The 27931-nt window shown below is 41.5% G+C and overlaps 1 protein-coding gene across 1 annotated transcript in view; it reads right to left on the reverse strand.

Moving 5' to 3' along the window:
• The window catches only part of LOC117456936 (seizure protein 6 homolog), a 263764-nt gene that overhangs the window by 30781 nt on the left and 205052 nt on the right, over positions 1 to 27931 (reverse strand). The window contains 6 exon segments of the mRNA XM_071205276.1: positions 1399 to 1595; positions 11496 to 11634; positions 12203 to 12397; positions 17316 to 17482; positions 24879 to 25047; positions 27244 to 27429. Of these exon segments, the coding sequence (XP_071061377.1) occupies positions 1399 to 1595; positions 11496 to 11634; positions 12203 to 12397; positions 17316 to 17482; positions 24879 to 25047; positions 27244 to 27429 (1053 nt within the window).

The following is a 27931-nucleotide window of genomic DNA, read 5'->3' on the forward strand; positions in this document are numbered from 1 at the left end:
AGGAATGCCCGAAAAGCTCCGCCGGAGGTGTGAGTTGAAGGCCTCCTGAACTTGGGCCTCCTCCAGACGTTCCCAGTTCACCCGAACTACACGTTTGGGCTTACCAGGTCTATCCAGAGGCTTCCCCCGCCACTCGACCCAACTCACCACCAGATGGTGATCAGTTGACAACTCCGCCCCTCTCTTTACCCGAGTGTCCAAAACATACGGCCTCAGGTCCGATGATACGATAACGAAATCGATCATGGACCTTCTGCCTAGGGTGCTCTGGTACCACGTACACTTATGAGCATCCTTATGTTCGAACATGGTGTTTGTTATGGCCAATCCATGACTAGCACAGAAGTCCAGTAACAAACCACCACTCCGGTTCAGATCAGGGGGGCCGTTCCTCCCAATCACGCCCCTCCAAGTGTCTCCATCATTGCCCACATGTGCGTTGAAGTCTCCCAGCAAGACTAAGGAGTCCCCTTCAGGAGCCCCATACAGGACTCTTTCCAGGGTCTCCAAGAAGGCCGAATACTCTGAACTGCTGTTGGGTGCATAAGCACACACAACAGTCAGAGTTTTCCCCCCCATAACCCGCAGGCGTAGGGAGGCGACCCTCTCGTCCACTGGGGTAAACTCCAACAACGAAGCACCTAACCGGGGACTTGTGAGTATCCCCACACCCGCCCGGCGCCTCACACCTTGAGCAACTCCGGAGAAGAATAGAGTCCAACCCCTATCCAGAAGTAAGGTTCCAGAGCCGACGCTGTGCGTAGAGGTGAGCCCAACCAGATCCAACTGGTACCGCTCCACCTCCCGCACAAGCTCCGGCTCCTTCCCCCCCAGAGAGGTGACGTTCCACGTCCCCAAAGCCAGCTTCTGCCGCCCGGGTCTGGTCCGTCGAGACCCTCCGCTTTCACTGCCACCCTTCTGGCAGCGCACCCGACCCCATCGATGTTTCCCGTAGGTGGTGGGCCCGCGGGACGGAGAAGCGGAGGTGTTGCCCACGTTGCCTTTTCGGGCTGGGCCCGGCCGGGCTCCGTGGCAAGCCCGGCCACCAGACGCTCGCCGACGAGTCCTCCTTCTGGGCCTGGCTCCAGAAGGGGACCCCGGGCTTCCTCCGGGCCGGGTATCCTCACTTCTTGTTGTTTCTTTCATGAGGTCTTTTGAACCAATCTTAGTCTGGCCCCTTGCCTGAGACCAATTTGCCATGGGAGACCCTACCAGGAACACAAGGTTCCAGACAACACAGCCCCCAGGTTCATCAGGGCACACAAACCTCTCTACCACGGTAAGGTGCTGGTTCTTCAGAGAGGTCTTGCATTAACAAGCTTCAAAAATGTATTTATTATCTGAATATCGTGGGAAGAGTTTCATATTCTTAAAGCCAAGACTAGTTCTATGACTTACCAAAGAAGTGGACTACGAAGCCGTTGCCATAGCCGTACACGTTGGTTGCCGGGTCGGACTGGAACTGGATGGTGAGGTCTGCGGTAGAGGTGTAGAGCTTAAATCTGGGTTTCGATCCTCCATACTGACCCAGAATTTTAGCTGTTAGGTCATCTCCATCATAAAAGGTCACCAGGTCATTCTTCCCAATGTTCAACCTGCAACAGGAATATCACAGAATCACCAATTTACCAAGTTTAGTTTCTAACCTGAACTGTTTTAGTGATATTTAGCTTTTTCCATCTACATTTTTGATCATAAAAATAGGTGGTTGTAAACGCACTTCACTCCTCGTTTGCCTCACCTTTAAACTTTCTCTTGCATCGATTTGTTTAAACATGTTTTACTTGTAATAAGAGTGGCAATAATTAAGCACAATGACAAATAATTGGTTAAAAGATGATAACTTAAAGGTGGGGTAGGTAAGTTTCAGAAACCGGCTCGAGATACACTTTTTGTTATATTCCATGGAATGCTCTCAACATCCCGATAGCAATGAATATCTGAAGTGCTTTGACAAAAAATCCATAAAAAAAATGTCATCTGTGGAAGCCGTAATACTGTAAAAAGTATTACGATTGTCGCCCTGTCTGTCAGCCTTCCATCTCGTGCACGCACAAATGTATCTCGTGCCCTCATTGGGCGTGCATTGCAGCAGTACTTCAATGACTCTCCAGCAACAGGCGGCCACTTTCACCAGTCTGCTGACGTCATGTGCGCGTTCATGTGTGTTGGAGGAGGTGCTCTGTAAGGAAGTCTGAAGGAAGGGGCGGATTCTTTTCGGATGTGCACTTTCAAATTTTAGTGCACTTGAGCCGGTTTCTGAAACTTACCTACCCCAGCTTTAATAAACTCAAAAAGGAAGGATCTGGTAAATTAAGTATATGGAAAGAATAACCATGATTCGAGTTCATATCTTTGACAATAGATGAGAAAAGAATGTGAGATAAACAACACAAAACATTACAAATGGCAATTGTGACAGTTAATGTACTTAATAGAATAAATGATCATTCTGTTATCAGTTAATTAAATCCTTTTTTTTCTAATTATACTAACAATTTAACATGAACTAATGTTGTTATGTATGCTGTGTAACAATATCGTTTTTAAAATGCAAAAAAAAACGATTTTGCATTGAATGACGCAGCCTTAACCCACAGGTCAAACGGCACCACCTCTACACACCCTTCACACACAACCATGCCACTTTGCTCCGTGAGCAAACAGATCGTTATGTTAATGGTAAACCTCACAATGGGTTCTTGCATTTTTAAATGTAAGACAATTCCAGGTGAATCCAAGGTTTCTTATTGCATTATTCACGAGGAGCAGCGTGATTCCTGTTTGCTCCCGAGGAAACCATTGCTGGAGTAATGTGACTATCCACAAGGTGAGATCGTGTTGATTGCATCATTCATATTTAAAGACATTTGGTAGTTCTTCAGCCAGGCTATTATTCTTATTGTCCACAATGACAGTGCTAATAATGACTCATCCCCTTTGGGGGATTGCCACCAAAATATTTTCAATAACACATCTGTGCGACTTAAGGACAGCTGTGTAAAGGGAAGTGATTTACTTTTCATATCGTTGGGTGACTTATGAGAGAATTATATATAAAAAACTAAATGTTCTGCAGTTCATAACACAGACCTTGTATTCATGTGTAATCTCTAGTTATGGAATCTAATGCTGTACATTTACTTAAATAGTGTGCATAAAAAAGACGTTTGTAAGGTGAATACTTCAACTCCCCAACAAGATAGAAATCAAGTATAATGCGTTTTACTCTATTGCATACATTTGACAGTGACTGAGCTAGTTAATACTTTGCTAATCTGGGTCCCATTGTGTGTGTAAGCATCGCATTGACCAATTATAACTTGAGCTACACAGCTCTGCATGTTAGTCAATAAGCCAATAATATAATTCACCACCTTCTTTGTCCCGATAATTCACAAGCGTGAAATGCAGTATGACCCAAACTAATGAAGATACCGCTGGAGAGGTCAGGCAAAAACACAAGGGCGGGAGGGTGTTAACACACAGGTGGATAGTATGAGGGCGGGGCATACAATCATCGAGGAAAACAATCGTAAAACTAGCAAAACACAAAGACAAAAAGTGAAACCAGACAGGACAAAAGAATGGAATACTTTTTAGGTTTATTAGGTATTCTGGAGCTGACTTTTTCCTTCATTAAAAGCTTCATGAATTGTAGAAAACCCCAAAAGTTGATGTTAGTCATGTCCGTCCCCATCACAAACTGTAGAGCAGGGATCGGTAACAGGCGGACCGCGGTCCGGATCCGGACCCAGACGCCGACCTATACGGACCCGGACCTATAATCAATACATTAATAGGGGATTTCAATTTTGGCGGGGCGATTCTATTTTAACCGCCGCCGACAGGGGGCGAAAGAGAGGAGTGAGCGATACAGGGAGAGAAACACAGAAGAAGAGACGAGAGCGCGGCAGAGAGAAGCGGAGAGGAAAGTGAGTGAAGAGAATAATTAGCGATACAGGGAGAGAAGCGGAGAGCAGAGTGAACAGGCGAGTTAGCGGCAGACAGGGAGAGACACATAATGACACATGGCGCTCTCCAAGAAGAGGAAAGTGGACAGTGAGAACAGAGCTTTGAACCCTGAGTGGACTCGTTCATGTTCATCCTGCCCACTGGGAGCACAGAGCCAGTATCTCATTTGTTCAGAGACCGTGGCGCTCATTAAAAGTGCCAAAACGCCACTATGAGACAAAACACAAAGTGTTTGACCAAACATTCCCTCTCAAGTCAGAACTGAGGTCACACAAAATAAGCAGTCTCAGAGCCCGATATGATCAGTCGACCAGGATCAAAATTAAAACTAAACATCGTTCAGGGCAGGCTTCCGAGGCTAACCAATGAGCACCTGCATGTGTATGAGAATGGCCCTGACACCATTTCAGGCCAGATTTAAACTCCTAGCAGGACAAGCTCCAGCTCAATTCTCGCACTGAATTAAAACAAAGTGGGAATATAAGAGGGAAATAAAGAGAAACTTTAAAACTGTTCAATTGTTATGATGTGTAAAGACTGATATTGTTCTATAATCGTCTGAAACTGTTAGGTCATGATGTGAAACGGTTAACAAAGAAAAAGGGAAACTCAAGCTGCTGCTACACTTTATTTTATTTATCTAAAATTAAGCACTTTTAAGATGCACATATTTTCAAAAGCTATTATTTATTTTTAAATGCAGCCCGAGAGGAACATTACACATAGCCACAGTATTGTATATCTGTGTAGTTCAATGTTAATAGACAATAAATAGTTGTGTTTGAATTGTACTTTCTTTATTTGATTGGCAGTCAGTTGTTGATTACATGCAGACGTTGATAAAGCTACAGCTACTTCAATATCACACTAATTCATAAAGCAAGTTAGACATTTTGATGTTCCGGACCTTTGCATGGGGACATTTTGTCTAACTGGACCTCGTTGAATTTGAGTTGAATACCCCTGCTGGAGAGTATAAAAAAGTTGGACAAAGGACATTATGGGTTCATAACGCTTCGACATATTTGAGTAGTAGTATTTACATCACCTAAATCTCTCAAACAGAAGTGTAAAGTAAAATGTTATCATGACCAATTGTCGCGAAAAACAAAAATAAGACTATTATGTCGCCAAAATTATGAATTTTCCTATAATAGTTACAGAATATTCTAAAACACCTGCTATGTTCTTCCCTGACTGAGGGACTGACAGCAATTGTGATGTCAAAAAAGACGAGTACAGACATTTCCATCTGTGGGATGAATGAATCCACATCATGCTGAATAACCACAATTGCTGTCAGTTAAACTGTCAAAGGGTCATGTATAGTGTTGATTTGACCATAGCCTTTAAAGCTGCAACTCTTACAATCCTCAAAGCTGTTCTGAAATGTCACCTGGGGCTGAGCTATCTCTTTGTAGAGAGAAGATTTAGAGCATTGAAGAAATGGCTTAGCAAGAATAAAGCAGTGACATGCTCTTTGCTGTTGCTAATTAATCACCAGCGGCTCCTGATAAAAGTCATTAGCCAGCCTGAGATTGAGCTATTAATCACTCAGGGAACGCCGGAAAATCAAAGGTTCAAGAGGCGTGGATTGAATCGAATTCTTTTTTTACCCAACACTGGAATATGACAGCAATATGAGGTTGTGAAAATATGCAAACTGCAATGGGGAGTGTTTGTCTTTCCATAGGCAGATTGTTTTTTATTTTTGTCACACACAATCTTTACTGACGTGTATTACGTGCCTTAGGAGTAAAAGCAAATAATAACACTATTCATAAAGCTCCTTTAAAAACAGGGCTACAAAGTGATTCAACACACGACACCCCTTTTCCATGAGAGAAAACAGGTCCAACAAATACAAAATGTTGTACAACAAATGATTGTATTTAAAGTAGTAACATTTGTTTTTGCGTATTGATTCAAATGAAATCAGCTAGGTTGCATACACGACAATTGTTCCAAAGTGTGTGGGCCCTGGCAGCAAAAGCACAGTTCCCTTCAGTTTAAAGACTTAGTTCTGATTAGTTGCAGAGAGATTGCATGCATACAGATAGGTGCAAGAAAGTTCAGTGTTATGGCAGGGCTAGCCCATGTGGTGCCTTGAACGTAATGAGTAAACCATTCTAATCAATCCTGAAGTGAAAGCCAATGTTTTGTTTAACCTGAAAGTGGAAGCAGGCTTTGTTCTTTATTAAGGTAAGGTGTGACTGTAAACTCTCCGTCTAAACAATTGGAGATAAACCGCTCGAGACTGGTGTCAGCTGTTCCTACCATTTATTTTAGAGAGCACATTTAAGTATCATGGTCCGCTGTGTCAAAAACAGAATTTAAGATCAGGGCAGAACCTTTACCAGCATCGACAGCATTACACTTTCACTACTGGGAACTTAATGTGCAAGACATCATTATTTTCTTCTTCCTATGACTTTCATTTACAACTCTGAATGAAAAGTCGTCCCACCTTAACATAGTGACTCATTAAATCCTACTTTTCATCTCAGGAGAGGTGAAACCTGAACATGGGCCTATCTAGAGAAATGTTGTGTCCCTTCGAATGCCTAAAGCTAGTTCTAGCAAGCATGTTAAAATGATTGTGCAGTCTTTTAAACTTATTGTGTTCTATGTTTATTTGATTGCTAACGGATAAAGCCTCTCACCTGCTCAGAGATCGAGGCGGATTGAGAAATACTGCCGGCTGGCGTCAAATGTGTTGTGATTAAGCTAAACAAGACTTTGTGCGGCTCTGCAGTGCATCTGTAGAAGGAAATCAATCACAGCCTCCATTCCCTGACACTAATTTCATTTAGTTCAATTTGAAAAAAACCAGGGCTGAGTTTGGCCTGGCCCCCGGGACCGGCTGCCAACACATTTGACTCCAACTATTCACTTCATCATTTGCTATATCCGGGAGAATGGCTGGAACTATTTTTGGCTGGTTTTACACAGCCTAATGGTTCACCCTATACACTGGTAAAATCATGAACATTTAAAAAAAAAAAAAAAAGTTGTAAAACAAATAAACATTTAAATGAAATCAACATTTTTCAAACCACTACGGCCATACATTACGTTGTCCAGAATGAAGACAATTGGAATAATGAAAATAGGTGCTTTGTCATTGAAATGTATCTTCATTTAAGTTTTACATCCGATAGTTTAATAATAAAACCTTAAAGGTGGGGTAGGTCATTTTGGAGAAACCAGCTTGAGTGCGCTAGAATTTGAAAATACACAGCCGGAAAAAATCTGCCACTTGCTTACAGAGCCCCTCCTCCAACACACACGCACATGACCAATGAGGGCACGAGATCAGTGTGTGCACAGATGGAAGGCTGACAGGCAGGTAGGCCATCCAGTTACTTTAGCCGGGCCGGCTCAGATGATTGGTCGAGCTTTTTACAGCGCCACAGCTTCCACAGATGATAATGGATATTTTGTCAAAGCACTTCAGATATTCATTGCTATCGGGATGTTAAGAGCGGAATGCTCTTAACATCCCGATAGCAATGAATATCTGAGAAACCGGCTCGAGATACACTTGTTGTTATATAATATGGAATATAACAACAAGTGTATCTCGAGCCGGTTTCTCAAACTTACCTACCCCACCTTTAACTTTGGCAACAGATATTTTATTTCTTTATTGTTGATGATGCAAACCTAGAGGGTATTGCATTATTTGCAATATAATAAACCAAATGTCATTGGCAACATATTTGCATTCACAGTTATTTGCTCTGTGTTTCTCCTAAAAGATAGGATACTGATGTGTCGTATCTATACAAATGTGGTAATCATCCATTTTGTTGCGGGTCTAATAAACCTGCACTATTTGAAACAGACTAACTATAATCATATTAAATAAGTATAGATTTTTTGTCAGAACATTCAAAAAGAAACAATACAAGATTGAATAGCACCTTTCCCTATATTTGACAAATATTTGATACATAATGTCTTTTTTTAAATATCTTTCAGAGTTCTATTTCCAGCGTCATGGCAAAATCTGTCCGAGCTGAATGGTCTATGACAGCTATTGTTTTCCCGGACAAAGAATATACCCTGTCATACAAAAGAAGGCACATTCAAATGTTGTGTGTTTGCAATTATTAACATAGATAAACGGAACCCAGCATAAATAACTATCACACTGGCTATGCTGTTCCACCTAAACAACATACTGTAAGACTAGAAACCTGAGAATCGAGGACATCACTAGAACATATGAGGCAAATTGGGTAAAACATAAAATATTAATAATTTAAGGGGCCCTATTAGGCTCAATTTCAGGTTTCATAATTGCTTTTTGTGCCTCTACTTGACCTGTCTCTGTAATAGATTGTTTTAATAAAAGAAAGTAATTCATGTTTTCTTGTGATAAAATATGTAATGTGGTTAAAAAGATCATATATTACATTAGACACAAAGATTGTTTGGTATATAAATACTAAACTGTGAAGATAACTAATATTTACGTTTTGACGTTTTGATTTAAATGTCTGATCTACGATCCTGAGATCCATTGCTTTTGTTTGTCTCCACCAACACATTTGGGGTTTGCGGGTAATTCCCTCACTTGAGTAAATGTATGTGATGAAACACCATTTTCTCTCTTGTGATCATGTCTCCCCGTCTGAAAGGAACGGGGTGTAACATCTCCATGCTCTAATGTTCAAAAAGCTCTTTACTGTTCTCATACTGCCTGTGCTGCAGCACCTCTCTTCACCCTCTGTCTGAAACCAGAGCCCAGTCTGCTCTGATTGGTTAGTTGGCCGGCTCTGTGGTGATTGGTCAACTCTTTAGAGATGTCCCGCCTATCACGTACAATGTGTTGGAGCGCTAGCCAATAGAAGCGCAAGTGTTACATAGTGATATCACTATAAACAATGGAGTCCAATGGGGGTGTTTCAGGCAGGGGGGGGGGAGAAAACGCTCTCTGGAGGGCACTTGGGATTTTAGCCTTTGCAGAACATTTACATGCACAAAGACCTATATAACACAGGAAAGGGAACACCCCCCAAGCATCATAAAGCCTCTTTAAATGAGTCCCTCAAGGCACACTTAACCAAACTGACATCGCCATACAATGTGCATCCTTTTTAAAATGCAGGCTAGTTAGCATAGTAACAGTAGCTGTTATTTTAAAGGCAGTGTTATTCCACCCAGAAGCAGCGGACAGCAGGCTATAGTGTGTGGGACAGAGGGTGGTTTCATTACTTTTACTTCCCATCCTTTAACTTTAATCACACATTTCACTCCATCCTCTTTCATTTGAAGGCCATCTATAAAAGTCATTTGATACACCCTAGTGATAATGTCCCGACTGCCATTGCACAGATGGAGGAGGAGATATGTGCTTGCAGAGATGTCTGTGGAATGTGAGGAACCGATATCCAGGGATCTGTTAAAGGCCTCATATATCTCTGGACATTGTCTAACCCCGACGGCTCTGGGAGACCAGCTGCTATTGATAAGCCTCACCTAAATGCTGCTGCTAGGCATATGCGGAAACAGTAAGAAGTGCTAAATTAGAACTCTTCTCTCTGCGGATATCTAGGTTTTGGTATTTTCCACGAGTGCTCTCTTGGAAACAGAGACAGTGAAACCTCACTAACAATCAATAACTAACGTGTTTTGGTTGGACGCCCAAAAAAACAGTCGCTAACATAACTTTAAGAACCATTTTTACGTTCTGTTCTACGACATGAATAAGTCACCAAGTGGCATTTCCATGCTAATTGATGAACAAACATTCCGTGAAGGTCTAAAAGCATCATGCCAAACATTAGCCGCCTGCAGTCTAGCGGTGGTTAGGGTTAGACTGCAGCCCAGCCGTGTGACATTACATTACATTACATTACATTTAGCTGACGCTTTTATCCAAAGCGACTTACAATAAGTACATTCGACCAGGAAGACACAACCTTGAAGAAAACAGAATCATATAAGTACATCAGGTTTCATAGAGCCAAGCATTTCAAGTGCTACTCAACTGACTTTAGATAAGCCAGTCCTTTATTAGTATATAAGTGCTCTGTTAACAGTTCTTTGTTAGTCATTCTATCGCTCGAAGTGGAGTCGAAAGAGATGAGTTTTCAGTCTGCGCCGGAAGGTGTGTAAGCTTTCTGCGGTCCTGATTTCAATGGGGGGGTGACCTTGACGTATCTCATTTATAGAAAGACGTTGTAGAAAAATTGTAAAAGTGGTGATTGAAATGATCCTGCTGAACAAAACGAGTAACTATCATAAACGTGTATATGCCACAGATCCAATGAGAAAAACCCATTCGCTTTTAGCCGAAGGAGCCCTTGTGAAGGTAATTCCCTGGTGAGCCTCCAAAAAGACGTCATCACTGACCACTATATGAACACATTAACACCAGACTGGAAAGGGAAGCAGTCAAACTATTTTCACATAATCAATTCTAGCTTCTGACATTGATCTTTAGCCCTCTCACCACAAAGAACATTGATATTGGACAATTCTGCAGAACCCCGAATGACGTTTAATGACCACAACTTGCACTTGAACCTGGCACGTTGGCGTTTCTTTGCTACGCACATAATCAGTAGGCCACCGGGTGATTTTTCAGCAGCTGAAATGCATCTCTGAGGTGTAACGCAACCCTAACCCTAACAGCAACAACATACCAGATGCAGGCTTACGAATCGACCAACAATGTAGAGGTAAAGTAAGAAAAGGTAACAAAAAGACACAGGTAGTAGGGTGACAACACTTCTCGTCTTTTCAGGCTAAATGTTCTCACACAATACCTTCACTTCTACTCAATTCACCTGCTCTGCTAAGTGAAGCAGCAATTACTTATGTTGACAGACTTTCTTTCAAACAGCAGAGGAAGCCATTAATCAATGCCTCTACAGGTACACCAAGAGCACAGGTGCTGTTCAGAGAGAGCGGGGGGGGGAGACAACAGGGCTTAAGATGCAACCAATGCAAATGAGCCCCCTCCTATTTTTGCTTGCAAATGGCAAATGATTTTCTTTGGCTGACTGACTTATCGGGCTCTGACACGGCGGGGCGTGTTGTTCTGTGTCTTTACCTTGGCACCGCAATCACGGGAAACACACACTCCCATGCTGTACACTTGCACCCTCTACTCGGCACGGCAGCCATTACAGCAGGGGGGGTGAGGGGGTATGTTGGTGGTGGGGGGGGGACTGCCAAACAAACCCTCCCTGATATAATTAGTTTTCTCCGTTGCACCTAATTAACCTTTGTCTGTGTGGCACACACGCATCTCATTCACAAGCCGAGCGCTTTCATTAGCAGCGTGTTGTGTTTTTAATGCCTTTCACCAGTCATGGTGAGGTGGCTCTTTGGAATCTTCAAACTGCTTCTGTGGCGCAGTGTGAAGCGGCGTACGTATAAGCACAGGAGATGAAGTGGGATTTGTTATGATTATATTCCAAAGGGTCAAGAAAAAAGTTTGTGAAGATGTCGTTTCACAAACATCAAAGGGCTGAGTGTGAGAGGGCGGATCAAACGTTACGTACACTTGAATGTCCACCATGATCCTCTTGTCCTCCTCCACGTGGATTCCCCAGATACAGTCCTGGCCTTTATCGTAGGCTTCGGGCCAGTTCGGAGACAGCACCACTCCTGCTGAGTCTGTGATCTCGCCGCTACACACAGCTGGAACACACACACACACACACACACACACACACACACACACACACACACACACACACACACACACACACACACACACACACACACACACACACACACACACACACACACACACACACACACACACACACACACACACCAGGGATATTTAGTCAGGCAATGCTGTGAGGCTACGGCTCATTTAATCAGCACACATAGAGTAATAGAGCTGGTTGTCAAAAGTGTAAAAAAAGACAAATCCAATACAGTACCTAAAAGCCAGTAATAACATATCTTTCTTTGACTGACAAAAACTGCAAACTCATAGGTCCCGTCTGATCATGAAAAAAATGATGAATGCTTGTGTGTTTTCAGGCCCATTGTAACACCCATTATAGGAAAAGCTGGACCTAAACTGTAATAACAGTGCCAACATTCGTACTGCTGAAATGTCAGTGAGCAAGTGACTAATCCACTGTCTACTCATTCTAAGGTAATCCTGTTCAGGTGTTTAATTTACCAAATGAAATGAAAACATATCGCATTGAGCATTGATGGGACTCTTTAATCCAGGAATAGATATACAGACCTCTGCAGGCAGGCTCGGTCTCGTTCCACAGGGGGTTGTTGGGGTCCATGCATTCGATGGTGACGGACCCCTGTTCCAGAGTATAGCCAGGGTCACAGGCAAACTCAACCACAGCTCCGACTGCCCAACTGTTGTCGCTGCTGGTCAAGTTACCGTACTTAACGAAGGGTTCGTAGCAGTGGCCCGCTGCAAAGGCTGTACAGTGAAGAATGAGCAAAGACGAGGAAAGAACTGATGTTTTATCAGAAAGAACGTCAGAAGTTACGCATCCCTATAAGATACTTGGCCAAAGAGGAGACCATTGCCATCAACACCATTTATTACAATTAAAAAAATGTCATGTCATTTTGTCGTTGGATTTTATCGTTATACATTTTCACTGAAATCATCTTACATTTGGGAACATTTTGACAATTATCGGATATGTGTGAAAGCCCAGAACAAATGTTATATAATAACAAGTATGTCGAGATGTGTTTTTCTAAATGTATAGCTATGAACGTATTGTGCACATATCATTTTCCAATACAATCTTGCCGTTGCTAAAGTGAACATATTTGGATAAGAGTGGTTAAAGTGTATGCAAAGAACTGTATGTATAACACCATATGTTTGAAAAGCTAATGGAAGAGCTTTTATCAGACAGATTCCTAATATCTGTAAAACTTGTGTAAAAGGATTATCGCTCTAGGGTTGGTGATGTCATTCGGTCCAACATTTTGTTCAAGAATGGGTGACACAAAATGTGGTTCTGGCATTCATGGCTGCCAGAGGTTGAATTGTAGGTGAATGTCTACACTATCCACACTATACACTATCTTACTATCTAATTTAGTGGGAATGCCGATACAGCATTCCAACTACTACGCACACATTCTTTACACTTATTTTTATTCCGCCAGGTTTTTTTGTCCCTCTTCTGTTCCCACATTCCACATCGCAGAAACTCTGTTCAAACATCAAAACGTTCAGCTCGATTGGGAATCGATTGCTATTACTTTTCTCATTCATAACTTTCATATTTCCCGAGATCCCATAATTCATCACATTTTTAACATGGAAGTCAATGGAGAAACTCTTCAGACTTGACACATCTTCATGCGACTTCAACTACTAACTGTTCCTTCATACTTTCACTCAGAAACCTCATTCCAACTTTAAAATGTTACACATCTTTCTGAAATGATTCGTGTTACACAGCTTTTAAATCAGATTGATACTTTTAGAAATATTAAACATTGTTCAGACCTTGGTACAGAGGCCTTCTTCAGATTTTAACATTAGTGTGTATTGCGCAGCTCGTTAAGGCTAAAGTGTGTGATGTCACAGCTAGAGTGGACAGCTTGAAATTCGCCTTCATCTTTTTTCTTTTAAGCCTGCCATAATTCCCAAACCCTACACTCCTGAGACATAATTGTTCATGAAAAACGTAGGAAAACCTCTCCTAGGTTGGAGAATAAAAACAATTAAGCAAAACAAATTAAACAAAATGCCTCTTGAGGGCATGAAGTGACAAAAACTTTCAACATGTCTCCATTAAGGCCCATTGTAAATTCAGCCTGATCTTTCCTCGCAGCAGCAGCCGCACACCTTTAGTTAAACTGCCAAAAAGGCCACATTATTGACCAGAAAGTACACAAAAGCAGACTGAGATGCTCGTCAGGGTCCTGAGATGCTTCACACGTTGAAATGTCACCGATATCTGCTACAGTTCTTCAACAAAACGTTCACATGTAAGAGGTTTATCTCTCATTCAGAACAATGGAAAGGCTCTCCTCTCACTGATTACTGCACATCACCATGGTAACCTGTGATCTCTGGACACACACACACAGGTGTTTGATAACGTCATCACCTCAAACACAAACACCTGTGTGATGATGTCATAACTCCAACTGACATGCTCAGAACACCACCAAACATCATATGATGGTTAAAACTGTGGCCCTGAACAGCTCTACGTCAAATCTGATGTTACATAATGTGGTGTTACCATGGCAACGTATCCCTTGCCATAAAACACGATGTCGCTGTAACTCCAATGGACACGGTCCAATCGTCCCCTAATCTTCACCTGTATATCACCGTTCCATGGCTCAACAGCTCTACGCCAAATCTGAGATCTCACCATATGCCGTTTCCATGGAAACGTATCCCTCGCCAAAAAAAACGATGTTGTCCTAACTCCTATTCAAAACAGCACTAGACTTCAGATAATGGTTAATGGTCCAGCCTTCAACATGTCTATGTGCCATTAGTGAGTTTTCCTCAAAAGCTGTTGCCATGGCAACGCATCCCTCACCGTAAAACACGATATTGCTATAACTCCTATGAAAATTGTCAAAAAGTGCTCAAACTTCACATGTGTGCTAACAGTCCAGCCGTGAAGACATCTACGTAACAGTTTTGAGATTCTTCAAATGCCATTGCCTTGGCAACATAACGCTCTCTATGAAACACGGTTTTCTCATAACTTCAGTGAAAATGCTCCAAACGGCCCAAAACTTCATTGGTAACGATGCAGCCATCAACACATCTAAGCGTATTATGGGGTGTCATCAAATACTGTTGCCATGGCGACAGATCATTCGCCATCAAATTAGTGCAAAAGTTTGCAGTTCAAATATTCTGCTGCTTTTCCAAGCCTTTTTACTTTCTTTTCTTCTCTCATCACACATTCAAGCCCCGAGTGTTCATGTATCATTTCAATCTAAATTCTTCACTTTCTTCTTACACATTACATTTCAGCATAGCAGTTTGGCGTCAGCTTTTCAGCATAAAGCATTCCAACTAGCAATTTCTTCAGGAATGGCATTCTCTAGTAGAATGTGTTCTTCTGTAAATTGTAATGATTGTATATGTGCATGCCTTTTTATATAATCATGTTATATACAGTCTGATTCTGATGTCAGAATTCAAACATATTAAACTAAGAAGGTAAACTGTTTACCTTCAACATGTAAACATAGTCTGATGAGCATGTTAGCAGGCATGTTAACATGCTGATGTTAGGATGATGTTACTCCAACTGCTAGAATTGTAGTCATACCATTTAAATAGCCTAAAACGAAATGCTTGTTTCATTTTTGTAGAAATGTGTCATCAGGGAAAATAAGGATGTCTTGTGTGCAATAGCGACATTTAGAAATATAGGATTGTTTGCAATCTTTCACAAACTTAAATAAAGAAAACACTTGAGTGGCATTTAGAAATGGCTAGATGAATATTCATGAATGCTGATGGCCGTTCACCAGGGTGGGAATGGTTGGTCAGGATAAAGGAGAAAGCATTACATCTGTTGGAGACTAACTGAGCATTATGTGCTGTTAATGGCCATAATGAGGTCCTTTGCTCTCTTTAGACTTAATCCCATTTGTGGCAGTCAAGCCGAGGCCTAAACAGATTACACTGATTGTATTTCCTAGTGGTCCTCACAGAGCAGAGAGAAGCTGTTGATCTGATGGTTAGTGCTGAGACAAATGTGAGGGCAAAAGATAAGAGAAACTAAGATACATCTCACTCTAGCTATTAGATGAAACTTCGTCAAAATAAATTGTATGAAATCTAAGGTATATGCACATGCACGTAGACGCTGACAATGTATTGTGTGCCCCTGAAAGCCTGATTATTTTATTTCAAAGCAGAGAAGATTTAGTACTACTTACTCAGTTAAATGGATACAAAAGCAACAGATAAAAAAAGACACATTTAAAAAAAAAAACGCATCAAAATGCACCCAATAATTTGTGTATTGCGAAAGCTGAAATAAAAGCAGCAATGGAAGTGAATAATTAGTTTTGATTAACTCGAGAGTGATTAAGAAATGGGATTTTTGTCCCCTCTCCTGCATCAAATTTAACTGAGGAGACATTAAGGTATAAAGAGAGCTATGTTTTATGGCATCAGTCCATCAAAAAGCTTAACCCAGGCTTCTTTAAATGTCTCTAGAATTATTGGATGGATTGTTTGACTGTTTTAGAATAGTTATTTGTTATTTTGGTGAGATTATTACAGGATGCAGTTAACCCTCTGGAATCTAAGGGTATTTTCTCGATTTTTAGATGTTTCTTTAAATCACCTTTTAAATGTACTTCTTATAACATGGCACCCCATGTGTCACATATGCAAATGTTCAGGACAATCTCTGGTCTTGCTATAAATGCAAATTACTCACCTTAGAACACTGTGTGATGAGATAAGTAGCTCTAAAGCTTAACATTTGACATCAGATTTTCGGAAAATCTTCGAAACTCTTGTGAAAACACAAATGTACTAATGTCATCCAATTTTTTTTTGGTGTTTTAGATTTGGTTACCAATGTCTTAGGATCACAAAAGTAGTGAAATATTTGAATTACACTGTATATAAATGTGTAATTCATGTCAAAAATGAAGCAAATTAAATTCAAATTTTGAATAAAAAAAGGTGTGTATCACTCTACTTTCACCACAGCAGGGACTGAGATACATTAGGACTGAATAATGACTTCATAACAAGGTTCATGTGTGTACAAATACAAATTGAGCATTCACACTTTTTTTTTCAACCAACTATTTATAAAAATATAAGAAACTGGAAAATCTCTCTATTTACAATATTACTTTTTCTTGATGGGGAGGTCCTTAGTGATTTCTCGAGTGTCCATTGGTCGTTTCAGACCATCATGGCTGCCGGCCGAGATTTCCTTGACGGACACACAAATCGACCGATCCCACACAGTGTAACGCCGAGTCAAGCTGGGGACTTCGGGTGGCAGTATACGCCGTGAAGTTGTTTGCGCCTATTAAGTACATCTGCTTTCTTAATACTACTGGTTTATTTACTCTGCCTTTATCATAGCACTCAGATTGAGCTTTCTTCTTCCGTTGTTTCCTGAGGCCCAGATGTTTTTTGCAATAACGCCAATGACAATAATACCACCAGAGGAGCAACAGTTGTTGGAAAGTTGACTGTTTCTGCTTACACTATTTACAAGTTTTTTTTAATAAATTAATACTTTGTGATAGGGTGTGTTGTCATGTTTTTTCCATATTTATACAATTAGTGAAGCAAGAGCCCCACATGGCGTTAGCATGACATTAGCATAGCATGGTAACAGAGCGGTGGTACTTACCTTGGTATCTGATGGCGATGCCAGTAGATGTGCCTGTAGCGTCTGTTATTAGCTCAACGAAGAGATACCTGGATGTGCTGAGCAGACCTTCATTGGGAAGATACTCCACCTGATATGAATCATACAGGGCAGCTGCATCTATGCTGTTACCATTTTTGATCAGCAGCCTAGAAGAAAGGGAATCAAGAATAATTTAGCAGGTTCATTGCAGCAATGGGCTACTTTGGAATGTATAGGACCTCAACTCATTTTGGAGGTTTAACCCCATGTATACAGAGGCAATACTTTATACTAAGGTTGCACACATAAGTAGATTTTTATTAAAAATGGCTTGAATGTTCCAGGTCCAACAAACTACAGTACACTATGTGCTCAGCACTAACTTAGTGATTAATACGTGAAAATCTGTAGCATTTAGAAGCTAAAGAGAAGGATAAAACCAAGCAAAAAGTGGAGTGAATTCTGGAAAATTTTCAACAAACCGAAATACAACTATGATTAAATAATAGGTTACTTAATTTCAGCTATGTGTAAATAGGCAACTGTTGGCAAACATGATCACTATGCAAACTAGTATCTCAGACATTGTGTTATGAGCCACTTCCTCTTCCCTTTAAGTATATTGTGTAGTTGAAGCTGTTTTGTAAAAACAACCATCAGTACCTAGAGTCATTTGGCAAAATGGATACACACTCTCCATTAATTACAGTAACATTTAAACTAAATCGATTCAGTACATTTAAAAAAAAATAAAGAAGCTATACGTGTTGGTTTGCTTCTGGCTTCACCTAAGTTAACCACTCATTATGCAGGTTATTTACATAGTGTGACTATAAGACTAACAGTGACAGAAAGCATCCTCAAAGAATGACTCACATATTCTTACATATTATCTAAACATCTTCAATTTGAGGTTAATGGCAATAGATTAAGATTAAGATTAAGATGGTCTTTTATTAATCCCTCGTGGGGAAATTGTTTCTCTGCATTTGACCCATCCTAGTGTTAGGAGCAGTGGGCTGCCATTTTGAACGGCGCCCGGGGAGCTGTGTGGGGAACGGTGCCTTGCTCAGGGACACCTCGGTAGCACTTGGTCTTGCCGGGACTTGAACTGGTGACTTTCCAGTTGCAAAGCCAAGTCCCTATGGACTTCGCCACCACCGCCCCAATAATCTCTCAATGCTCAGGAGATCTGCCTGCACACATCTACAGTAAGAATGGTACAACAGATCAAAGTTTAGGTAGGAAGTTGTAACTGAGTTTGACAAATCTTTTTTCCATTTACTTCACCTTCACGTAAGTAAGTGGGAGCTGATGGGAGCACTGAAAATTGTGCTTATAATGTTAGGAGTGCGGAAAGATGACCAAAACCATAGAAGACTATGAAACTGCCTAAAACAAACACAACTATAAAACACACTTCATTCAAATGTGATAGAAACAAAAGAAAAACTGTGACCCAGCTCATGATGTTTTTCCACCTGCAGATGGGGGGTCTATTTAGCAGTAAGACTCAGTGTTCATATGCTGCAAGCCACAGCCCCCCCCCCCCCCCCCCCCCCCCCCCCACCCGTGGTTCTGTTCCTGCATGGCCCCCCATGGTGGACTGCATTAATCTCTGCCTGCTCTGCCTTTGATGACTTAAATTATGCTTCTCAGGTAGTGAGAAGAGAACAGAGCACAGCAGAGCCTTGATGTCAAAATCAAAACTATATTTACATTTACTCTTTATGTCTCCATTCACCCTGACTGAGCAAATCTGACGGAAAAAAGTAATTCCCTTTTGGTTTACTTCTCTGGTTCCTCCACAAAAGAAAAGTGATGCAATAAAGAGTGTAACAGATGATATTTTATTCTTGCTTAGTTATCCATTAGTAAAATGATCTGCTAGTCCCCTGAAAAGACCCATACAGCCATTGTATAATCTCAACACCTACACATTATGTAGAGAATCATTAAAAAAAATTATCAATTAAATATTGAAAACTACCTTCTGAAAAGCCATTGTTTTCTATAGATTCTATTTCTATTAGATTTTTAGTCAAACTGTTTTGATACATGCTGATGATTTTAGTGTTTTTTAGTGATTTATATTTGATTACGTTTAGAATATTCATTATACATTTTGAAGTTGTTTGTATACTTAATGAACCAATGATCAAAAAAGAAAATGTATACTAAGAAACTCTAGAAATTTCAACAGCATTTTTACACTTGTGCATGCCTAATCGTTATCCTCTTCACATCATCCCTTCTTTCAGTTTTTTAGGTTCCTCCAAGCTGTCTAGACGTCTCTTTGTGTCTATGAGGGACGGAGTCTTAAGAAACCTGTGGCAGTTATAAATTAGTGCAGTTATAAAGTAGCGTATTTTTGCAGGGCAACCCGGAAGTTAGCATCACTATAGCTCCCTAGACAAAAATCATTTTTGGAATATTGTAGAAAACAACGTATGTGTCAAATACACAATTTTGATACTTTGACATTTTGTTCAAAAGGATAATCTCCACATATTGACACTGCTTTTATAAAAGTTGAAGCATTAATGCAATTTAGCTAAAAAGCTATTTTTTTTACAAACTGTAAAGTCCACTGAGACAAATGTAAAATGTGTGATATTGGGCTATATAAATACACTTTGATTGATTGATTACATTTCACCTAGGTGTTTGGCATGATTACTTTTAGACGTTTAATTTAGTCACTTTTTAGCAACTGCATTTGTAAGACACGTTAAAGCTTCAGATATCACCAGTTTACTGACCTATTTTATGTTGTAGCACAAAACATGAATATCTCCTGAGCTTATATTAACCACAGACCTTATTTCAGGCATTTATCAAAAAACACGTTTAAAAAAAGGGTTGACATCGAGACGAGGGAGTGCAAAAATGCAGACTAATTTATAGTTAAGGACTCATTCCTGCACCACTCTATTGGCTGGTTTGCAATATCACTCAGTTTATTCAGCTAATTTCCCCCTGCGGCGCTTCCTACCAGTCCTCCATGCTGTTAAAATAACAGTCAGTGCTATTAGCCGCACAGCCAGTTGTTACCCTGCAGAGTCCTCAGAAACGAGGTTCTTACAGGGACAAAGCACAGGGTACAGGAGAAAAGGCCTGATTAAACACAAAGTAATGGCGCATTTCCACTACACGGCCTCGCTCGGTATGGCTCGGCTTCGTTAGGACTGGCTCACTTTATGGCGCATTCCCATTACAGTTTAGGAACTGGGATAGTATCTATAGTAACGCAGTGTAGGCGGAGCCGTGACGTAATCTTCAATGAGAGCCCCAGAAAAACAACACAGCCGTTAGCTGTTAGCACTCACAGCTCTTCATATCTGTTCAGAAACTAGACAACAGTTAAACAAGTACAAACCACAGACTGCCTGTGTCATGGCGAATACAGTCGCTGGTTTATTAATGTCCGTATAGGCCGTTGTTGTGAGTGTGGACGGTCGGAGCATATACTGCGTTAGCTTAGCCAATCCCCATTTAGAAAACACGCATTTTAAAAGGTGCTTCGCCTGCCGTCTGTCTGCAGACTTGTCAAAGCATTAATTCATGGTTTTTATTAACCGGTATCAGTGTGTACTTCGGCATCATTTTGAAACGTGTATTACATTACATTACATTGCATTTAGCTGACGCTTTTATCCAAAGCAACTTACAATAAGTACATTCGACCAGGAAGACACAACCTTGAAGAAAACAGAATCATATAAGTACATCAGGTTTCATAGAGCCAAACATTTCAAGTGCTACTCAACTGGCTATAGATACGCCAGTCCTTTATTAGTATATAAGTGCTCTGTTAGCAGTTCTTTGTTAGTAATTCTATCGCTCGAGGTGGAGTCGAAAGAGATGAGTTTTCAGTCTGCGCCGGAAGATGTGCAGGCTTTCTGCTGTCCTGATGTCAATGGGGAGCTCATTCCACCATTTTGGAGCCAGGATAGCAAACCCACGTGTTTTTGCTGATGGGAACTTGGGTCCCCCTCGCAGCGAGGGTGCAGCGAGTCGTTTGGTTGATGCAGAGCGTAGTGCACGCACTGGGGTGTACAGTTTAACCATGTCCTGGATGTAGGAAGGGATCTAGGATCACATCCAGATTCCTTGCAGTCTGAGTCGGGGAAACAACAGAGGTGCCGATGTTGATTGTCAGGTCAAGAGTGGGACAATCTTTTCCCGGAAGGAAAAGCAGTTCAGTCTTGTCAAGGTTGAGCTTGAGGTGATGAGCAGACATCCACTGAGAGATGTCAGCTAGACAAGCAGAGATGCGTGCGACAACCTGGGTCTCTGAGCGGGGAAATTACAGAATTAATTGGGTGTCGTCAGCGTAGCAGTGGTATGAAAAACCATGCAGGCTAATGACTGATCCGAGCGAGTTTGTGTACAGGGAGAAGAGGAGGGGACCAAGAACAGAGCCCTGAGGGACCCCTGTAGTTAATTGACCCTCTCCAAGTAACCCTGCAGGTGCCGTCTTTGAGGTATGAGGTGAGGAGGGAAAGTGCAGAGCCTGAAACTGCAAGTTCTTGGAGACTGCGAAGGAGGATCTGATGGTTCACCGTGTCGAATGCAGCAGACAGGTCCAACAAGATGATGACAGAGGAGAGGGATGCTGCTTTGGCAGTGTGCAGTTCCTCAGTGACAGCAATGAGAGCAGTTTCTGTGGAGTGACCTGCCTTGAAACCAGACAGAGATAACAGGAGAGTTGTTTAAAGACAGCACGTTCAAGTGTTTTAGTCAGGAACGGGAGTAGAGAGACAGACCTGTAGTTTATAACATCAGACGGGTTGAGAGTGGGTTTCTTTAGGAGAGGGTTGACTCTTGCCTCCTTGAGGGTGTTTGGAAAGTGACCAGAAGTTAGAGAAGTGTTGATGAAATGGGAGAGAAATGGTAGAATATGAGGAGCGATAGTCTGAAGGAGGTTTGAAGGGATAGGGTATAGAGGACAGGTGGTAAGGCGGGCAGAGGTAATGAGGGTAATAACCTCACTTGGCGAGAGAGGGGAAAAGGAGGTTAGTGTGCGGGTGGAAGGAGGGTCTGGTGACCCAGCGGTGAGTCAGAAAAAGAAGAGCGAATATCATCAACCTTTTTTTCAAAGTGGTTAACAAAGTCGCTTGACAGAAGGGAGGAGGGGGAAGGGGCTTTGGGAGGGTCCAAGAGGGAGGAGAAGATGGAAAATAGTTTTTTGGGATTGGAATAGGAAGATTTGATCTTATCTTGAAAGAAAGTGCTTTCTGCCTGAGAGATCGAAGCAGAGAAAGAGGAGAGGAGAGCCTGATAGGTTAGGAGGTCGTCATGGTGTTTGGATTTCCACCGTTTCCGCTCTGCTGCCCTAAGGACGGTTCTATTAGCACGAAGTGCATCATTTAGCCAGGGAGCAGGAGGGGACTGACGAGCCTGCCGAGATGTGAGAGGACAGAGAGAGTCCAGAGAGGATGAGAGAGTAGAGAGGAGAGTTTCTGCAGCAGAGTTTGGAGGCAGGAGTTGGAACAAGTCAGAGGAAGGGAGGGCTGAGAGCACCGATGAGGCAAAGGTAGAGGGTATTACAATTAAATCACGGTCAAATATGTTCATCTTGTTGTAGTTGTAGCCCCCTTGCCAGCCATTCTCTCTCTAGTTTAGCATACTCAGCCCGACTCAGCCTGGTTGTTCCTGGCCCTAGAATCACGATTTTATGGGGCCAGAAAAACTGTGAATTAGGACCCGCTAGCCGGTAATAGGCCAAGTGGAAACGCAACCAATAACGGGCCCCGCACGGCTCGGCACGCTTAAAGCGAGCTCCGCGCTGCAGTGGAAACGCGCCATAAGTGAAGGAACATACAGCAGTAAAGAGTAGGCTAATACATCAGTTAACTGCATAAACCATGAGACAATACACTGGCCTATAGCGTCTGACATTATCAAATGTCATCCATGTAGACCGTTTCACGCTTAATGAGAAATAAATAGATTCAGAATGTATGCATTACATTTTGAGCATCATGTCAAACTAAACTTGCTCACTGTAGAAAATATATCAAGAAAAGTCTCACTGGGAAAAATGCAATACATTCCAAAAACTACAGAATAGACCAACAAACTGAAATAACAGTAGCCTATATAGACTATCCGGATGACGTATTTGAAAACGTATTGACACATTTAAAATCTATCATTGTTAATATCCACTCCATCCTCACTGTCTTTGCTGGTTCATCGCTGAGTTTCTTGGTGCGCTATCCCCACTTATTACATGGTTTAGTTGAATATTTGATTCTGATTGGTCAATTCAGAACATGTGACACGTTGTTAATCCAGTAATACAGACCGCTGTCAAGGATTTATTGTCCGTTGTTAAGGACGCTCACATCTACAGAAAGAAGTCCAGTCGATTTAACTGTATACAGTTTGGCCGGAAAGCAAACTGCTTGCTTTTCTTTAGTTTTCCGTTGTCTCCCGTCTGAGAGCAACATGGAGGATTTTAATATTTATTTTAATATATTTGGAGAGCACAGGATGAATGGTTATTGGCTGATGTGTCCCCAGTGAAGAAAATAAAAAGATAAGAGGGACAAGAAAACAGCGGAGAAGTAAGAGAGGCGAAAAGACGGACCACATTATGGGCTATGAAACTATTTAAAGACTAACTGATCAGATACGGGGCAGAAACCATCAACATGGAGCTGCGGCCTTTCTACGTAATGGTCCAGACATCAAACGGCAAAACATATTCAGTTGCCAGTTACTTTGGCATTAGGGCAGGAATATCTAGATACTTTCCAAGGTTTGACATAATGAATTGTGCTACTTCTAAAGCAAGCAACGATGTTTTCAAATCTGTAATCTATATCCCAAAATGCTATCGAAGCAGTTCCTGCCGTTGCTTCGTAGTTCAAACGGTAACAACGGACTATTTTTCTTAGCGGATGCATTTCATTTTAAATCAATAAAATGACTTTGTAAATCAATAATACTATTTTTTAAATCAATAAAAACATTTTCTAAATCAATAAAAGCATTTAAATTAATATTGGGATTCATGTTGTTACTTTGTTGAGAATGTGGCCTTGTAATAAGCGGGATAATGTGCTTCATGCTTCATGCTGATCAGGAGCCTGTCGGGTGCTCTTTTACCCATAATGACCGCCCTGCTGCACCTTATCCCTCACATGTCCATCAGTAGATATTGTGATTTATGCAGGGTAATATATTTGATTGTAATGCCTTGGTAAGACTGTTGCTTAAGCGAAGCGTTATCATTGGCTCTTCAAATGTTCCTCTGTTATAATAACAGATTGTGAGCTGTTTACCATCACCATCATAACAATTCTCTCTACTGTGTCCTCTGATATGGTATTAAGCCCACTTATTTATATTTTCAATGCAAACCACTTAAAACCTCTCTTTCCCTTTCACTAAATCTTTTGAACATGAAACCAGTGAAAGCTGAAATAATGTAATATTTTCACAGGCTATGGTTGCCTGGCGACAGGTCTACATGACCTAAGTTTAAAGAGGATTAATGCATTGTTTATAACGTCCAACCATCCTCAGGCCATAGCTGAATGTCCTTCTTACCGATCGTCATCCTCAGCCAGCGCCACCTTCTCAAAGTGGACATGAAGCCTGTGGCCCTCGGGGGCCTCCAGCAGCCAGTGGCAGGTCAGGTTGTTGCTGTAGTTGCTGGGAAAACCTGGAGAGATGATCCGGCCAACTGTGACGTTTTTGATCAAACCACCACAGGCAGCTGAGAAACAGAAGAATGTGGAAATTAAATAAAAACAGCAATTGATTCAAAATACATTAAACATTGACCAAGTTTACAACCCCCATCCCACCCCTAACCAGTCAATCATCAACCTTCTGACCATAGATAGTTTGGTGCCAACTAAGCCAACCAGAAATGGAGCCGGCTCCTTTGCAATAATGTCAATCACACAGAACTTTCCATTGGGGCAGCGGTGGCTCAGGAGGGAGAGTGGGAGTTTGCCAAAGAGAAGATCAGTGGTCATTGGCCCCTGTCCACTATCAAATAAAAGCATAACATGCACTAAATTCATCTTTAATATGTCTCAGTATTTTATAAAGATGGCAAATACATTTTGAAATGCTTCAAACACAAGATAACTAACGCAATCTGCATTTGAGTTAAAATTAAATTGTTACAAGATATTACACTTTTTGTGGGTACGCCTCGAGCCCTTTCAAGAATAATGCACATCGAGTGCTCCAAAAATAATATTCCTGTTACTCCGAATAATCCAAATACATTAACAGCACCACTGAACAGTATGCAAAGAGAGTCCCTGATCTGATCAGTCACTTTTTTTCCTCTGTTCCTCTTCCTGCAGTTTTTGCAATTCTGATTAATGTACCATTTTAAATTGAACAAATAGACAGATTTGTATTTATATATCATGCACCTTTACATTCACATTCAACAGCATGCTGGGAACCAGGAAATGAGGTAAGAAAGATAACATCATAAGAGATACAATCAAATATATCAACACAAACAGAAAATCCATCTTCAGCTATAGGAAGGTGTGTGTGTGTGTGTGTGTGTGTGTGTGTGTGTGTGTGTGTGTGTGTGTGTGTGTGCGTGTGTGTGTGTGTGTGTGTGTGTGTGTGTGTGTGTGTGTGTGTGTGTGTGTGTGTGCGTATATTTTTGTGTTTGATCAGGTCAAGGTTACTCAAGCAGCCAAATCTTAATTAAAACGGAGGAGGAAGAATAGGGCATCCTGCCCATCCTTAAGTAATCACACCTCTATACACCTGCTTTACACACACACACACACACACACACACACACACACACACACACACACACACACACACACACACACACACACACACACACACACACACACACACACACACACACACACACACACACACACACACACACACACACACACACACACACACACACACACACACACACACACACACACACACACACACACACACACACACACACACACACACATACACATACACATACACACACACACACACACACACAAATTGCTTTCAGAGAAACGTTCCCTGTGCAGTGGGTTAGGTTGGATCGGGATGATCAGGAGTAAAATGGTCACTTATTATTCATCAGCAAACCTCAGCAAAGAGAGAAAGAAAAACATTGATCATCCTCCCGGTCAGTCTCTGTGGCTGACCAGCGGCTCCAGAAGATAACTCTTAGCTGCAAAGTATTCTAAAATAATACCTCTAAGCTTTGATTTTGCTGTTATTGAAAAGCTATAGTTTAGATATACTACTAATAATGATGAATGTATTCTCGGCGTTGTACGCCATCCCCTCTCTCCAAACTCTATTATCTAATAAAGCAGAAATCCGCAAAATATATATCATATTTAAAAAATTTATTATAATAACACTGAAAAGAAAGATAGCCTACTGGTTATAAATATAAAGATAATTATATATTGATATTTTATCTTTTTAGAGGCTGCAGCACCCCCATCTGCGAGGCTCCACTCGCACCCGCACCCCCTACGCGGCGCACCAACAGTGTAAGCGCGCCACAGTTTCGCTGCTGCGAGGCTCCACTAGCACCCCCACCCCCCTCCAGCTCAACACAGTTTTGCCAGAGAGAGAGTGTGTGTGTGTGAGGAGCTCCGCGGATTGGTCCATTTGGACGTCACCATACCCAGGAAGAAAAAGAGAAATCTCCAACGAGGCGTTCAGGGGCAGCATAGACAGGTCTCTGCAGACCGTTTACATGCAGAAAAACCTTCATAACACACAAGGGGACGGGTAATAACCGGAAAAGCATGACATGGGATCTTTAACACTGTGGCCGCCCTAATGAATTCTCCTTCACATATACCCTAACCACATGCCGTTTGTCACTGTAAGGCTTAGTGGTTAGAAAAAAACATATGACCTGATTTTCTTTTTACAATTTGACGGTAGCCCTCACCTAGGCACTGTGGTTCCTTGCCGCTCCAGTAGGGGGTGCTGGCGTTGCGGCAGGTGAGCACAGCGGGGCCCTGCAGCTGGTACCCGCTCAGACAGAAGAAGAAGGCCTCTCCCCCAGAGTGGAGGCTGCTCACCGACACATCCCCGTAGAAGGGCCGCCGGGGGAACACACAGCTCAGGACGAAGGCTGCAGGGACCGAAAGAGAAGATAAGTATTAAAAGTGGAAAAGTCAATAAATTATAACTTCAGATGTCCTTTTAACTTTGAATGTCGCTTATTGAACCATTCACAATGGAGCATTTGCCTCCTTCCTTTTACAGTTGTTCAAAGAAAGTTTGAACTGTTTTTATATAAATGCAAATAATTAATATTAAAATATTAATAAAAAAAAGGTCACTTGCTGTTCAATGTTTCAGACAGATCCTCATTTTCAATAAAAAGCAAACAATTATTCCAAGCTAGAATTAAAGGCCTCCTCTTTTAAGAATGTAAGTCATTTCCTCCAAAGAGAGGCAGGAAGTCATCTCCCTGAGCCACTGGCCCAAGCGTGGTCTCATTACATTTTACCAAGATAAGCTATGAGGCACAAATCAATTACTAATTTTTAGCTGATAAATTGCTTATATAAACAACTTAGGGTGTAGAGGCACTTTTATGCCTATCGTCTTTCCAAATGCGTGTAATATGT

This window comes from Pseudochaenichthys georgianus, chromosome 13 (assembly GCF_902827115.2).
Source record: "Pseudochaenichthys georgianus chromosome 13, fPseGeo1.2, whole genome shotgun sequence".
NCBI classification, from domain to species: domain Eukaryota; kingdom Metazoa; phylum Chordata; class Actinopteri; order Perciformes; family Channichthyidae; genus Pseudochaenichthys; species Pseudochaenichthys georgianus.